At 37.2% G+C, this 17,087-nt stretch overlaps 1 protein-coding gene across 2 annotated transcripts; it reads right to left on the bottom strand.

Moving 5' to 3' along the window:
• Nucleotides 1-3,619: 3,619 nt before the first annotated feature.
• Nucleotides 3,620-15,308, bottom strand: LOC119786357 (inosine-uridine preferring nucleoside hydrolase-like). 2 transcript variants are annotated; one of them, XM_038289645.1, is made up of 8 exons: nt 15,190-15,308; nt 12,871-12,925; nt 12,659-12,782; nt 12,402-12,589; nt 10,586-10,765; nt 10,401-10,512; nt 5,895-6,031; nt 3,620-4,271 (listed from the first exon to the last, which is right to left on the bottom strand). In XM_038289645.1, the coding sequence occupies exons 1-8, from the start codon at nt 15,249-15,251 to the stop codon at nt 3,924-3,926; spliced, it is 1,206 nt and encodes a 401-aa protein (XP_038145573.1). In that variant the 5' UTR covers nt 15,252-15,308; the 3' UTR covers nt 3,620-3,923. The 2 variants fall into 2 exon arrangements, with proteins under 2 accessions (XP_038145573.1, XP_038145574.1); XM_038289646.1 differs by lacking the exon at nt 12,871-12,925 and having other exon boundaries at nt 15,190-15,276.
• Nucleotides 15,309-17,087: the final 1,779 nt, after the last annotated feature.

Genomic DNA, 17,087 nt, shown 5'->3' with positions numbered 1-17,087 from the left:
TTATAAGGAGCAAAGGTCAATTTGCATGATCTTTGTTCAGTACCTGCACACTCCTAGAAATGTCCTGAGTCTGAAGCCTCCTGTCTTTAGTTAGAGGGTTAGAGTGGCCTTGTTTCTGCTGCAGCCAGCACTATTGTGTCTGTCACAGCACAACACAGATAAAGGCTTTCCTTCTTCCTCTCATGGGCTTTTAGGAAATTTTCAGAAAGCAGTCATGTGTTTTTTGTTAAGTACAGATTATTTAAAGCAGAACCTTTTTAAATAAAAAATCATATGCTTTATGATTAAAATAATCAGATAAATCAAATTAATAAATCATGTGTTTACAGTGCACCCGTCTCTCCTCCAAATTGTGCCTGTTTTTCGATAAACCTTTCCAATTATGAACCAAATGTTAGTGCATTTGGGGGTAATTATTGGTCAATTAGGTCTGGATAGCAGCTAATGTGTTTGTGATGTTTGGTGTTTATACATATATATGCATCTTTGTATGAATAGCCTTCCCAGAAGCTTATATGGATCATGGTTAGACCCAGGTATTATTTAATCACTTTATGGAAGCCATAAGCATAGAGTGAAATTGTAATATATCAGTCAGAAAGTCAGAAAAGGTGTGGGGAAAAAAACAAAACATTGTCAAACATGCTTTTGATCAAAAATCAGTGTTCAAATCTGAAATGAAATCTTTTATTAGTGGTCAAAACAGTCGATAAAAGTTGAAGTTCTTTGATGTGTGTCAGAATAAAATTTTCTTCATCTGTGGATAAAAGCTCCTGCTGTCGTTCTGTGGAGTCCCAAAGCCTCAGAATTTTAATCTAGAATAGTTTGTTTTACACCCATCCAGACTGCTAACATTAATATTTTATTTCTTACTACAGCTTGAACTTGCTCAAATTATAAAGGTTCAGCCAAAGTGATTCTACAAGTGGCAGAGGTCAGGTTCGTATTTAAGTTATTTTGTGAGATGTTAACATTGTTTTATGGGTTAAGGATTCAAATGTAATATTATGATTATGTAATATAATCTAGAAATGCCATTTCACAGTACAGCAGGTATCACCATGTCAAGAAAATGAATGTACTGTCATGGGAAAAAAGTATTCAAATATTCATCCTAGTTAAATAAACGGAGATCGATGGATTTCACTCAGTCGGCACATTTATTAAATATCTTTGCAAAGAGAGAACAGTCATCATACAGCCCGAATGACACATCATTCTGCTCTGTTCTGCCTGAGCAGCGTTCGTTCCCACTTACTTACAACAATGGAAAGTAGTCAGTCATAACAAATTACACACACTTTGGTTAACAGTAACATGTTATGAATAAACCTTGAGAAAGAACCTGATTTGTTATGGGAAGAAGCTATGTCTGGTCTACAAACACCAGCCTGCAGGGAAATGTGTAGCCTTGAGAGAGAAACAGACTGAGTGAAAACTTTTATAGTGAGTAAATAGGATAAATTAATATATAATAGAAGAGAGATAAAACAGTACAAATCAAACTAAAGTCAGTGGAACCAACTTGAAAATAAATCAAAGCTGACAGGATGAGGTTAATTTGTTAAAGATCAAGTATAGGAAAAAAAAAACTAAAGCTTAAAACAAAACAAGAGTCCAATGGATTTACAACAAAATGTAAACTTTTGAGAGCAATACACATGAAATAAATATGTATCTCAGCATTTCTTAGAGAAAAATATACAACTGGATGTGTTTTAAAGCATTTTCTTTACAATAACAAAAAAATATCTCACCTTTTCACAAAGGGGAGCTCCTCCAGTTTAACACACAAATCTCCATGTTGATGAGGAGGATAATCGTGTTTTATTAAAACTTCCTTTCAAGATACAGATATTTTTTTACAGGTCATCACAATAAACAGACAACTAGTAAACAGTCAAACCCCAGATTAGAGCAAATACTTTAAATAACAAGAACAGGAACTTGTATTTTCTCTCTGTATACTTCATACATGTGTTAGCATATATATACAGTATGATTATTTTAAAAATATCTATTCATTTACAAAAAAAAAAAATAACAGTAGAAAAAAGGATGACTTACAAATTCTTTTCTAGCATTGAGCAGCAAAAGATGATTGAAGAATAATAACTTGAGCCTCATCATCATCAAATCTAAGAGAGATTAGAATTTTGTACCAAAGCAGACCTGCTTCAACATCCTCCTCCCTTCGTTACATGAAAAAGCTAAAGCAGATGGAAAAGCTTGGTTTCTCTATGATATTAGTCAAAATCTAATCAAAAATAGTTGTTCCTTTTTCTGCACACTAGAGATAAATGATTTACGAGAATCAGTTTAAAAGAAATTACATAAGCTTCACTATGAAAAACTCATAGCGGGGTGGGGGGTTGATAAATCACACCTGAATCTAAGAAAGTTATTACGTTTTCCTCCTAAGCTACCAGGAGAGGTAGTGACAATTGAGTTGGTAACACTCCTCATTTATAAAATGTCACATAAAAAAACATTTCATGTACTTAAAATGGAAAATGTTCTGAAGATGGTTTTCTTTTAGGCACAAATGGAGGTCAGATGATCCCCAACTGACCCTAAGGAACCTCATCAAGCAGTTTTACTTCAAAGATTCCCATAAAACAAGCAAACAAACAAAAATAAAAACTGTTGTCAGCGAACTGTTTTTAATACTAGTCAGTGTTGGTGGACAGCTGCCTCCAGGTTGGAGGTCAGGCGGCTTGATTTCTCCAGGCAGAAACAGGTCTGCAGCGATGAGTGGATGCTGAGACAAAAAGAGGAGCTCTTGGTTCTCCAGCCAGTCTACACTTTAAACATAAAACAACTACCATGAAATGTGGATCATAACCAAAGAGTGAGCTGCTAAAAGGGTGGCTGGGCTCCGAATCACCGTAAAACATCGCCTGATAGACTGAATCTCCCTTTAGCACTAGAAAGTACTTAAGATTCCCCAAAGCTGGAGACTGCTGCTAGTAAGAGGAGCTGAGTTTACCTCTCAGTCCTGTTACCTCTGCAACCCAGCCTCAGATGAAAGGAAAGAAAGATGGATTTAATGTATCGCATGTGTAAAATATCTCATAATAAAATATTAATGTCTGACCCAGGTTTCCAAACATTTAAGTCTTTGATGCCTGAAATAGCTGTGCTGTGCAGCGGACAGGACTAAATTTATTTATAGTATGAAATAAATATTCAATTCCATAATACAATAAACTAAACAGTTTATTTAATTATCCATTGTATTAAAAAAAAAAAAAACGTTTTGCTAGTCATTTAATGGGACAATATCAAGCTAATTCCTTCATGATATACTTGGCTTCATTTTGGCCCTTTGTTTTTTTTACTCCTCATGTCCAGCTTCAAGGCAAGCAGAATGCTGCTCCAGTGCTTCCAGTGGCAGCCCACTGCTCCCCAATGGGATGGGTTAGTGAATTTCTCTATTGTGATATTACATTATCCGTTTCCTGTATTTCACCTCCATTAAGCCTCATACTGGTAGCATAAATAATTCTACCATAACAAACCTGTTAGTCTCAGAATTAACAGATATATCAGTGGAGGCCCTCAAAGTTTGCTGATGAACTGAAAGGTTTTTTCTGCATAAAAAGTGACAGACTGAGGGTTTGATCCTTCATGGCAGGTTTCTCTCTTTAATATCTTAGGCACTAGTGGCCTTTATTTTTTATGTTTATTTTTTTCAGTAGTAGGTAGACAGGAAATGTGTTTGGAAAGAGGGGGAAGACATGCAGCAAAGCTCACTGGGCGGCGTTTTGAACTGCTGACCTTTGTGTCGGGGACCTAAGCCTCCATAAATGGGTTCAAGCTTTTTGAAGGTGACGCTTTACTCTTTCTATTCTTATTTGCATTGCTGTGTTGTTGTTACCCAGTCTGAACCTGAGGACCTGAGTTCACTCCATGTGTGTTTGTCATTTCAAAGCCGCCATCATCATCTTTTTGAACTTTTCCATGTCCACCTTCTTCATAATAACAGCTTTATGCGTTTTCTTCAGCAGCCCCAAAGTGTCCACGATCATCATTCCTCTGGTGTAAGTCCCCGTCAGTTCAACGCTGACCGGGTACTGATCGCTTTCTGTGATGAACGAGTCATCCATGGCGGCCGCCATGGCGTAGGAGTCACAGGATACAAATCCCGTGCAACCCAGACACTCGTTCTGCGTACTCTCTTTCTTCGCCTCCTCCATACTGTGGCGGAAGATTTTCGCCATGAAGCGAGCCTTGTCGCTGTCCTGACCCAACCAGGTGTCACAAAACTCCTGAAGAAATGAAAATAAGGACAAACTGCAGCATTTACCGGTCATAATAAATAATGTGGCAAAGATGTCATCCTACAAAAAAGTTCCAATTCTCTTTAAGAATTTTGATTTAAAAAAAGTTAATAGATAAATAAAAAAGTGAAAGTAATGAAAAAATAATGAAAAAGAATGTACCAGCAATACTGGAAAAACACTACTGCAGTTTTTATGTTAAATATCTATTTTTTATTTATTCAGAAAGAGCAAAACCTTAAAGGGATACACGCGCCGTTTCGTTGTCAAAAGATATAAATATAAAAAATATAACCGCGGATGTCTGGGGGACAGTGATTCGCCTACATGTTATGAATGCTGGAGTACCATAAATGATAAATTATGAACAGTTTAGTTTGTGCCTTCAAGTCGTTGCCCATAGGAAGAAGTTACTTGGATATAACCTAACGGAATATCTTCAGAACGGCTCCAAATGACACAAAAACAATATGGGTGAGTAGAACATGACGTAATAACGTAAAATCAGGGGCTCAATGGAAAAAAAATGGCGTTTGCCTTTAATGAAGAAGCAGCATGAGGACATCATTGCACCTGGCTTCAATAACAAGCAGCCATAAGCTGCTGCTTAAAATGCACCATTTTACTGATCCTCAGTACGTTTAAGCATCTGTTAAAGCTACTATAACACTCCATTCTGCAGCAGGTAATTCTAATCTAAAAAAATATTAACTAAAAAAAACATCCACTGGTGATTAGCAGATGTGCACTGACTAGAGGCGTTAAAGGTTAATTATGGAGCACAGCTGCCCTGTTTCTGTTATATGTCTGTTTCTGTCCATTTGAGCCCTGCAGAAAGGAGCAGACACTGAGCTTGGTTCTGCTGGAGGTTCCTTCCTGTTAAAAGATAATTTTTCCTCTTCGCTGTCGCTGCATGCATGGTCGATGTGAGAGATTGCTGCAGAGTCGACGACACAATGCAGATTAACGTTCACCGTGGCTACATGCTAATACAGGGGGAGCAAATCCAGCAAAGTCAATGACTTGATGCAGTCAGCTTCGTACTTAAAACCAAAAACTTTTTACCAATCTGACTGTATGATTTTAATGAACTGCTCTATAAAGTGCCTTGAAATGACATATGTTGCAAATTAGTCCTATATAAATAAAATGAATTGCACTGAATACCTTTTGATCACTAGTTATGTGAAATTCTAAGTTAATACAATTTTTTTTTATTAAACCACAATAACAGCTTCTGCCTATAGGCTATAAAACTTCTTCATTAAGCTGAAATGTATCAATACTTCATTGCTGGTAATCACTGTTTTTTACACTTGCATTCCTCTATATACAAATCATCATCTATAACTTTTAGAGATACTTTAAGTAAACATTAATATACAATATTTGTACATTTCCAAAACTCTAAATATCAGTGTCTAGAAAAGCAAGAAACTTGATATAATTTTACTGTGTAGCATGAAAGTTGCACAAGAAACTTTGCAGTTATTCGGTCAAATCAAACCGATCAAATATGATCCAGTAAGAAACAAATTAGACCCACAACCTAATAAGGATCAGTAGATTTTTATTTTTTAAATCATTGAATATGTCGAAAATGAGCCTTACCCATGGCAGCTGGCTGTAGCAGGTAAACTCCCAGCAGGCCAGATAAGTGGGACACTGGAAATCATTCAGCACCACGTACGCAGCCTCTGGATCTGCAGCAAAGTTAAACTCTGCACACACTGTGATGTTTCCTCGAGCTGAAGGACAGAGGAATACAATGTGAGGGCAAATAAGAAAAAAATACTCTCACAGTAAAAAAAACTAAAATAAAAAATGTGTTATTTGGACATGTTTAATCATCTCATGTTTGCAATTAAAATCAGTCAAATGTCGGATCATGTAGGGTATGAATAGTTTTAAGGGCGTTCAGCAGCTTGCATGTGAGATGAAAGGCAGAGCTTCAAACAGCATGCAGGCTCTGAGGGAATGTGGAGAGCTGACTGAGGTCGGACCCTTTGGGCTATATTCAAAGGCGGGTATTATTTTACCCAGCTGTGACCCCGGCCTCTCTGCAGACCCATCCTACAGTTAACTGAGCTACATCAGTGGCCTTTTAAAGGATAATTAATTAGAGAGACTCTCCTCAGTCTGAGCTGTATGTATTTCTATAACGTTTGGAAATATTATCATTATTCAGTGAAAGTTCTATTAATTAAATATTGATATTTTTTTTTTATTTCATGTGATTCCACCACCAAATGCCTGGAACAGTACAGGACGTGTACTGCTCCTACCATGGTACTATATAAAATAGATCAAAGGGAATTGTGTTGATTATGTTATATGAGATATAATCCTTTCTAAACTTTGAATTTGTAACTAAAAGTACAGAAAGTTTGGTTATTTCTGAGCTCACTGGTGGGACAAGATCGCAATGCTATAAAGGTGTCTGACCCTCAAACAGATTTCTCTTATTTTTAACTGTTTTAAACACATACGGTAAATGTTTCTCAGGTAAACATTTAGTCTATTTAGAGAAAACCCATCCGAACCAACCTGTTCATTGTATGAATACATGGCCCTGTATGCAGCTCCTGTTTAAAGTCCTGCAGTATTTTTAACAGTGCGTTTCCCCTGCAGCAGACCTTACAGGAACCTGCATAGTTTGTTTTCAGGGACAGAATTTCCTTTAGGGCTGCAACTAACAATTATTTTGCAAATCAATTAAACTGTCGATTAATAGAAATTAAATCAGGCGAAACTAAAGGTTTTCCTCTTGAGGAGATCTGAATGGATCATATTGAAGAAAAATGTGGGTTTTCTGTATCTCAAATGCAAAATGTTTATATTTTTTTTTTACAATTTTGGTATAATTACTGCTCTGTGAGTTTTCTGTCAGCTAAAGGCATGTTTTAGAGTATCTATACTCCAGTTGATGATTAATCAATTACTAAATTAGTTGACGTTTATTTCAATAATTGATTAATCACGATTAATCCGATTAATTGTTTTGGCCCTAATTTCCTTTGCCATGTTTTCACCATAAAAAATAAAAAAGTCAAATCAGACAAAATGGGTTAGAAACCAACCAGGAGAAATGAAGGTAGGTTTTGGATGAACTCTGAACTTAAGATAGCCATTCCTGCTGGGAAGACGCCAAACATGCACTACTGGCTGATATGATCAATGTTGTGGTTCCTTCATTAACCGTTAATGGTCCTCTGGAGGCCATGTTTACTGAAAACAACACAATTCTTGATTGCAAACACCAATTGACGCCCAGCGCCTTACACTAAATATCAGTGTTTACATAAAAATACATGGATAAGATACGACATTTTGGTTTAAATAATGAAAACTACTGACTTCAGCTTTCCGTTTTTATAGTGTTTATAATCTGATATACAGATTAAAAACCTCCGAGTTAAAAATGATTCAGTTTCAAAGCAGATCAAACGGACAAATTATTCTTTAAAATAGCTTTATGTAATCCAACAGAAGCTCTGTTGTTTCCAGTATCTGGTATCAGAGCAGTTAGTTTAAAATCCATTTTATGATCACATCTCCCCAGTTTGAAGGGAAATCCAGCGGTCTTTACACCAAATCTGCAGTAAAAAGATCAATTTTTTGGTCTTTTTTTCATTATTTTAAACCTCATTCTGGACATCTCTGCTGCTTAGGTCGGTGATCAATGTGAAGCAGCGTTCCTACAGCCAGATAACCTGTTCAGATTCAGAGGCATGACTTTCACACTCCATAATGGAAATGTACATTGATAAAGAGGTGTTGTCCTGATGTGTTGCCATCTGAAATCTTTTAGCCTACCCCATATTGTTGGACAGGTCCTATATAATTTGATTTTTCTTATAAATGTCTGGCAGTTGTCTATCTTGGTGTTGCTTCAGATAGTTATTAAAAATATTCTGCTAATCGTATTTCATGATTCAGAATACGGGGCTGGAATTTATCCTAATGAACTAAATTATCCATTCAAACTGCTCTTTATATTTTCTCCTCTTCAGATTCAAATTTGTTTGATAATCCAAAATACTGAGGTGGGCCAAATAATTCAAAAGCACAAAAATCTGAATGTACAAATACCGTATTTTCACGACCATAAGGCGCACAGTACTAAAAGGCGAAGTCTCAGTTTTGTGTGCCATTTCTGTATTTAACACACACATAAGGCGCACCGGACTATAGGGCGCGTTTTTTATATACAGGTACATGTCCTCTACTACCTTTAAATAGCTCTACTGCGTATTAAAAATACAGCGGGGGCAAAACTGAGTATGACTGTGCTTTATTCATGTATTTATTACAAAGTATTAATCAAACCTGGGAGCTGGCCGTGAGACAGACACATCGCAGATGACAGCGCTGTGATCACTCCTAAATTAACTTAAAATCCTGAAACCTGCCGACAGAATATGTTCGCTTTTATTACCGGTATCCTGGTGCCTGCAGTTTAAATTATTTAGATGAAAAACACCTGCCAGCAGCCGCGGTGAACCCGGAGGCTGCCCAGCCTAGAGGCTGCTGATGAAGGGATTTCTACTGTCGGCGCACCGCTGGTATGTGGCGGTCTGAGCGCCTCCGACAGAAATAGATAATCTGGATGAACTGACTGCAATTATTAAGTTTTCAGGTGGACTTTCTCACTTAAAAACATATTAAAACTACTTTATTCCCACTGATCACAGCAAATATAGCTGCAAGATTTAGATTATTTAGATGAAAAAACACCTGCCAGCCGCCGCGGTGAAGAGGAGGAGACGCGCCCAGAGGCTGCTGTTGAATTAAGTTTTCAGGTAGAAAAATAGACCGGGAGCAAAACTGAGTATGTTTGTGCTTTATTCATGTATTTATTACAAAGTGTTAATCAAACCCATCAAAGTCATCATCCTCTGTTTCTAAATTAAACAGCTGCGCTAAATCAGACATGCCAATTTCCCATTCTTCGCTGTCAGAGTCACTTTCCGTGCAGCGCGGCTCCTCAGAAATAATGCCGGCTTTTGCGAAAGCTTGAACAACAGAGCCAGCAGACACGTTAGTCCAAGCATCTACAATCCATCCGCAAACGGTGGCGTAACTTGCCCGGCGCTGCCTTCCACTTATCCTGAAACTGTGATCTCAGTCTGTCATCCATCACTCCCACGCCGCTCGCAGCCTTACTTTGAACGGCCGGTTCACACCGATGTCGAGCGGTGGAAGTTCCTTTGTCAGACCCCCGAGATAACGGCGAGCACAGCGTTTATTTTTTTTCACCATGTTTTTCACATCAGCTGTGAGATGGGCACGCATGGAGTCACATATTAAAAGCGATGGTGATGCGTGGAAAAAACCACCTGGTCTCCTCACATACACCTGCCTCAGCCACGCTTTCATCATCTCCTCATCCATCCAGCCCTTTCATTTGCTTTAATATCATATGTCATCAGAGCGATGTGTCTGTCTCGCTGTCAGCTCCCAGATCAGCTTCTCTGATTCGTTGATGCGGCGCTTCCAGCAGCAAAACTTCAATTTTTTTCCATCTCGAGCAGCAGCAACGCGTTGGGGGCGCGCTCCCGACTCGCTGCGCCTGCTGCTCAAAACGCGCTGCGGGACCTTTTGCTGCGTCTATACGCTCGTCAACCGTTGACTTTGCATGTAAACTCGCTGCTTCTGCTGCTTCTGCTGCACCTGCTGCGTCCGGTTCACAGCGAGCACAGCATTAATTTGTTTCACCATGTTTTTCACATCAGCTGTGAGATGGGCACGCATGAAGTCAGATTAACAGCGATGGTGTGGTGATGAGTGAAAAAAAAAACCCCTTTTCTCCTTACATTCAGCCACTCTTTCATCATCTCCTCAATGAGGTGGTCTCAAAAGTCGCAGTTGCAACACACATAGGGCGCACCGCACCAAAGGGCGCACCGCACATTTTGAGGGGAAAAAAAGACGTTTATGTGCGCCTTATAGTCGTGAAAATACGGTACTTTTTTTTTTATGGTTCTGTAGTTTAGTAAGTGAGAGATATTATATGGGAGTCTTTTTACTTCGAATAGAAATATCTTCTATCTGTGTCCCTTTTTCTTTAGTAAAGATCCCCTCCTTTAATCTAGAAGCTATCTGTGTTTCACTCACACTCCGTGTTCCCCCCCATGATGTAGAGCCCTTTGAGTTTGCCCGGCAGAGATGGATCCATCCTCACAGCCAGAGCCAAGTTGGTGAGGGGTGCCGTGGCAACCAGACACACCTGGGAGACGCACACAGATTAAGCATTATGCAGAAAAGACTTCAGTACAGTTCAGCCCTTCTCCATGTCTCACCTCTCCGGGATTCTCGTTGACAATTCTGATCAAAGCCGACACAGCGTTCTCTTCCTGAATCAGGTCCAGACCAGGAGCACCGGGGTCAGGCGCGTCTCCTAGGCCATCCTCACCGTGGAAGTTCCCTCCACTGAGGCTGTTCCCAAGGATGGGCTTATCAGCACCTTTAAACACTGGAATCTAGACAACGAAACAAATAGCATGATTCAATAGATCAAGTCGACCACATGAAACTCTGCTGTGATGCAATATCATTTCTAAACCATACCACATAGTTTGACAGCAAAGACTTTGCTAATAAGGAACTTTTTAGGAAATGTCCTCAGATTAACACAGGGTCACATTTTAGTGACTTTAAACAAACAGAAAAGTTCTGAGAAGTTCAGAAGTTTTCCCACAATGTTTGCAGAAAGCTCCGCCTCTGGACTTTTTGGATCTTTTTAGTTCCCCATGTGACAACTACAGGCATTCTACACTAATAAAAAAAAAAAAACAGCTTAGTTTGCAAAAAAAAACAAAAAAAAAAAAAACAGCTAGCATCTTTTTGTTCTTACACTTTGTCATATTTTAACCCCTTTTTAGGTGCCGGATCAAATTGGGGAAGGATTTCAGAGTGTTTAGAACCACTGTTAACTTCGCAGCTGACAGCAGTTTGCCACAAAATAAAGGCTTTTCTCAATTTTTCTTTACAAAACAATGTCAGCTCAGAAAAAGACAGAGGGCATGTATGAACAGCAGTTTACAGCAGATTTTGAATTAGATGTCGATTTATGCTTTTACCGGGTCAAACTGACTAATAAATATGCTTTGATATAAACCCTTAATCGTACCTCTGCTGGTAAGTTTCAGGTCGTTTTCATACTGAATGGTGATTAGCCTCCCACAGAGTCCAGGCTTTCTATATTTTCCAGGATTTTAACTCCATGTGGAAGAAAATCATCCTCACAGGGTGATACTGCCACAACTATGTAGCTGTATCAACTTGCTGCATATAGCACAACATCTTTATTTCAATTGCTTGCGGCTTTTAAACATTTTTTATGGCCTATTTCTTCCATTTAAACCAGATTTATATAAACACATATACATATATATAATAATAATAGTAATCCTAATACTCGTATTAACAACAATCATTATCGTCTTCCTCTCAGCATGCCAAGACCCTTGATGTCACATGACAAAATTCATCATCCTGAAAGTTTAATGTGTATAAGTCCTCTCTACTGTTTAACATACTGACTGCTCAGTAAGGAAGTTGTGCAATAACGACATGTACAGAATGAACACAACTCATCCTCTAAACCAGGGGCACTTGTTGTCCACCTCTTTCTCTAAATCACGAGACTTGAGGAACTCATTGTTAGGCAGATAAATTAAAACATGCTGACTTTTCACATGAGGCCAATAAATGCTAACACAATAAGGAAGAACACTATGAAGGACAATTCAGAAATGTAACACTTTAAATGCAGATCTGAATTTCTAGAAGCAAATATCTAACCTTCTAAAGTTTGTTTTTATTTAACAGTACAAACTAAGATACGTCTTGCAGCTAAAAAAAAGCTGGTATGGGCAGCTCTGGTGCGCCGGATAAAGTTCAGATGTTAACAAGAGTTTAATGTAAGAGAACAGCAGAGCAGCTTCTCAAATTATTTATTCCTCTATTCCTTTGTTAAAATGCAATCTTAAAGTAGTTATTCTGCCACTAATTTTACTTAAGTCTATCATGTTGAGTTTTAGCACACAGATTTCTGTTTACCATCTACATAAAAAGAAAGACTGAACATTTCATTCAAAGAATTTCTGGACCCACCTCCAATTTTCTGCAGGCCTGAAGAACCCGCAGCACATTCTTGCACACGTTTTCCACTGTGGTGTTTCCGTGCACGCAGGTGATGCCCAGGATCTGTACATTGGGGTCCCCCAAGGCCAGCATAATGGCCTGAGCATCGTCTACACCACAGTCCACATCCAGCAGCAGCTTTTTAGTCATTTTGACCCCTGTAATCCATAGAAGCAACACATTTTGAATTGAATTTACTTCCAGAGCCAAAGTGTTAAATATTTTACCTTTTTCCAGACAATTCTGAAGGCCTTGTAGTTTCTTCTCCTTGCTGCTCTGCTCTGCCTCCGTGTGAGGCGTCCCTCTCTTCCTTTTATGCAGGGATGACATCAGACGTGAATGGGTTTTTCCCTGTGTGAGCAAGAAATGTGAGCAGAAGAAAAAACGTGAGCATTGTAAATTGAGTAAGAGAAGTGCAGTGAACCCTGACCAAACGTACCACCTGCTGAGTGAGGATGCGGTAGCAGGGCGCTCTCACAGGATGGAAAGAAAAACTGGAACAAGAGAAGGAAATATGAAAGGAGAGGTAGATCTATTCATTAAGAATCTAATAAAATTAATGGGAAAAAAATTATTTATCTCTAGTTTTACATTTCAGATATAAATAAGGGGACTGATTTTTGCATTTTGTCATTTTCCATATGGCTTAAAATCTATGACCAGGTCCTTACAGAGCCATACAAATTGATAGGAATCATTGAGCTCTTTCAGATTTTGTTACCTCCCTACATCGGCAAACTTTAACAATAAGAAGGTGAACTTTAACCCACTTCTCTATGCTTTAACAGTCTTTAACAGGCTCTTTTTTGTAGGCCCGTTTAACTTTGAATCTATCAATTTTCCCTTCCCATATAGCTGTCCCAGATAAAGAAAATTATCCTCCCAGCATGATGCTCCCACCGTCGTGTTTCACAGCAAAAATGATGTGCTTAATATAATCTCCGGAGTTTTTCCTCCATCCGTCTTGTGTCCTTTGTATGGCTTTGCTGTCTTCTTAATCACTATAAAGACGTGGAATATAGCCAGTTCAGAATGACACCTTCTTCAGAACGGGTCCATCTAAAGATTAGGTGATTTGCTATGGATTTTATCTGACTACATGGGTCGGTATGGAAATGCATGCCATAGCTTTCAGTGTATTTAAAAACCGTCCCTATCCATTTCATCAATATTCTCTGTTTTATAGGTATAGTGGAGGATGTTCTTTATCTGGGTGGATCATCAAAATAAGTGGTCCTCCTAATTGTCAATCATTCTGGTGATATGTTTATGCAAGGCCGTCCTACGTGCTTGTCCCCATTTGCACTACCGGTGGTGAGTCTAACATAGTGGGAAAATAAAAAGCTTATATGAAAATGCAAACAGAAACTTTTAAACAGAGCGTGCATGAAGAGAAATCGGCTCATGCATGTTCCCTCGCGGGAGCGGGTACAGGGTCGTGCATGTGCCTTTTTTTTTCGTTAAGTGGAGAGGGCGGTTGTTTTTTTAAAAATCGCGAAGATCCTCCACTATACCTTTAATATATCCCAAAAAACTGCAGACTAAACCAGTTAGGTTTGTGGGTGGAATTTGCTAATTTTAGGAGTGGTTTCAAAACCTTTTGCAAGGTAATACAACTAACTAAGACCTTAAATATTAAAACCAAAATAAAATAAACAAAAGAACTGATTTTTCAATTTGCCATACTTTTATTTCTAAATCAGGGTAACTATGTCTTCCTTGGCGAGAAATATTTATATCATTATCAATATAAAATCTGAACAATCACAGTTGAATGAAATTCAATGAAAGCTAATTTTCCAAAATACTGGAAGCAACAATTCCAGGTCTAGGAAATTGACTTTTTATGCATTAAAGCAAAAGAACTTCTTATTTAAAGGAAATAAATACATTAAGATGTTCATAATGACATTACAAATCTTAATATTAATCAACATTTGAAAATTAATGAATGTTTAACATAGAATGCAGTCAATCTTGACTGAAACTAAAGAAATGTTTATATTCTTGTTGTGAAGTATTTACTTTATTTTAAATGTATGTAATTATGTTGAAGAATATAATTTATTTTATATGTCTTTTAGTTTGAGATTTTTTTCTTCCTAGTGAGCATAAATACTGTTATTTCTGTTAGAGACAGAATTATCTTTCTTTCCTTAAAATGAACCTAAAATAAATCCATTTGCAGCCCAAATCATGAGAAAAACAGAAATCTGTTTACAGATTAAAACAAAAAAACAAGCAAAAGACATGTGCAAATAGAACCTATAAATAAATATAAAGACTTTGAGCAAAGACCATAATCTTATGGTGATAAGGTGTGCATTTATAAAAACACGAATTTACAGAGGGAGAGATGAGAAGAATGATGCTAAATAAAGCAGCTTAAACTATAACAGCTGTGCTGATAATATAAAACTGAATGAAATAAAAAATTAAGCAGGCACTAAACTAATAATATCAAGAAGACAATTGGCGGGAGTTTCCAAATTAACGGGCTGTACAGTAAAGTCAATCATATCTTGAATCAAAAAACAAAAACAAAAAACAGTGGATTAGGTTAGAGAAAAAAAGCCAGTGGTCCCTATAAATTAAAGGATTTATTAAATGAGAGCCACCGTTATGCTGAAACCCTCAGGCTTTGCAGCTCAGTCTCCAGCAGACTAAAGATGTTAAACAGTAAAACGGAAAGTGAAACAGTTTCCGCCATTACTTTCTTTCCTTTCTGTAATCAGCATAATGTATAATAAAGTCTCACCATTCCACAGAGATGCTGACAATATGAGAGGTTGCCAATGTTAAAATCCTATTAAATAACATTTATCAATCACTATAGGAAAAAAAATCCATTTAGCAGCTGTCGTTAACGTAATTTGTTTCCGGGTCGAAGATTTTCTGCTTCCTTTGCGTTTCCCGCCAGTCAGCTGCTGCCATCTTCTGGAGATTTGCATTTTTGTTTCTCTCACCGACTGTTTTGTTTCCGTTAACGTGATGTAAGGCAGTGTTTTTTTTAACACTGGTCCTCAGGGCACACTGCCCTGCATGTTTTAGATGTTTCCCAGCTTCCACACACTTGTTATGAATTGATAGCAGATTATTTTTGCTGAACTGCAATCATCTGAATCAGGTGTGCTGAAGCTCAGAAACATCCAAAACATGCAGAGCAGTGTGCCTTGAGGACCAGGGTTGACAAAACACTGATGTTAGGAACTGTCTTGTTGCAGAATGAGGCTGTCTTTTTTAAGTTATTTATTTATTTTTCAGTTTTGTATGTTTGATTGAGTGGGAAATTACTGCCTGTTATTTATTAATTAATTTCTGTTGCCTTGCAATAGTTAAGTTGATCTCCTGTATATATGTTGTCTTCTCTTTTTTTTATGTAAGAAAGAAAAGTGGAGATTCCTATGGAAGCCCGTTTTATGAAGGCCGGAGAAACGTATCTCATTATAATGACATAGTATCTCATTATAATAAGATAGTATACACAGGCTCAGCACATTTGGAGACTGTGGTAGTTGAACCCCCATTTCAAATTGGTTCAGTCCAGTTTTGACTATAGATGCTAATTCAATATAATGGCCCAATATAATTGCCCAAATAGTATTTAATTATAATGAGATACTATCTCATTATATTGAGATAGTATTTAATTATATTGAGATACTATCTCATTATATTGAGTTACTATCTCATTATAGTGAGATATTTATTTTTTTCTTTACAGAGACGCGGGAACAGGCTTCCATAGCTTCCTACTAGATTCCTACTTGAAAATGTAAATAAATAATTCTTTGGTCAATATAAAAAAAAAAAAAAAAAATTATCTTCTTCTTCTTCTTGGGTTTATTGGCGTTAGGCAAAAAACATTTAGTAGCATTACCGCCACTTACTGGTATGGTGTGTGGTTTGTGATGGACTATCTACTTAATAATCATATAAATAATTTCTAAGGGAAAAAACAAAACTGCATACTTATACATAACTTTACATTCTACCCGTCTATATTATACACACATTCACCCTCTCTATACTCAAATTCTATTAAATAATTTAGTTTTCTTTAAAAATCTAATAATTATTTGTATATGTTTATTCCCCAAATTCTTCCTCAAAATATCTAGTAAATTTATCTTTTTATTAATGCAATCAAACTCATTCCTCATATATCTTCTCGCGCTTTCATATTTATGACATTCCAGTATAACAAGTTCTATTGTTTAATATTTTCCACAGTCACATTTGCCAGTACAGTATTATGCTTTTGAATTTTGAAAAGTGTATAATTGAGTCCTGTTTGCCCAAATTTTAACCTTATCACTCTTTGCTTTATTTCATTCTACATTTCTTCTTTTTCCTACCAACTTCTGAATTTTATAAAATCATCTTCTTGTCTTTTCTTCACCCCGCCTTTATTGCCATTTTTCCATCAGTTTTTCTTTAATGATATTTTTCCCTCTGATTTACATGTTTTAACTGAATTCTTACTTTAATCTCAGAATTCCGACTTTTTTCTCAGAATTCTGACTTTTTTCCCATATTAAACTGAAATAGAATTTAAAAATCTGATAACTTTTTATTTTTATTTTTTCAGTGGTCCTAATCCTCTTCCATAAACTGGTGATAGGCTCCACCCATAATCATAATATAAGAAAAAAA

Source organism: Cyprinodon tularosa, unplaced genomic scaffold (genome assembly GCF_016077235.1).
Source record: "Cyprinodon tularosa strain WSP-4 unplaced genomic scaffold, ASM1607723v1 ctg270, whole genome shotgun sequence".
NCBI lineage: Eukaryota > Metazoa > Chordata > Actinopteri > Cyprinodontiformes > Cyprinodontidae > Cyprinodon > Cyprinodon tularosa.
Note: the sequence above shows the minus strand (reverse complement) of the source record. Positions and strands in the feature narration are given on the sequence as shown.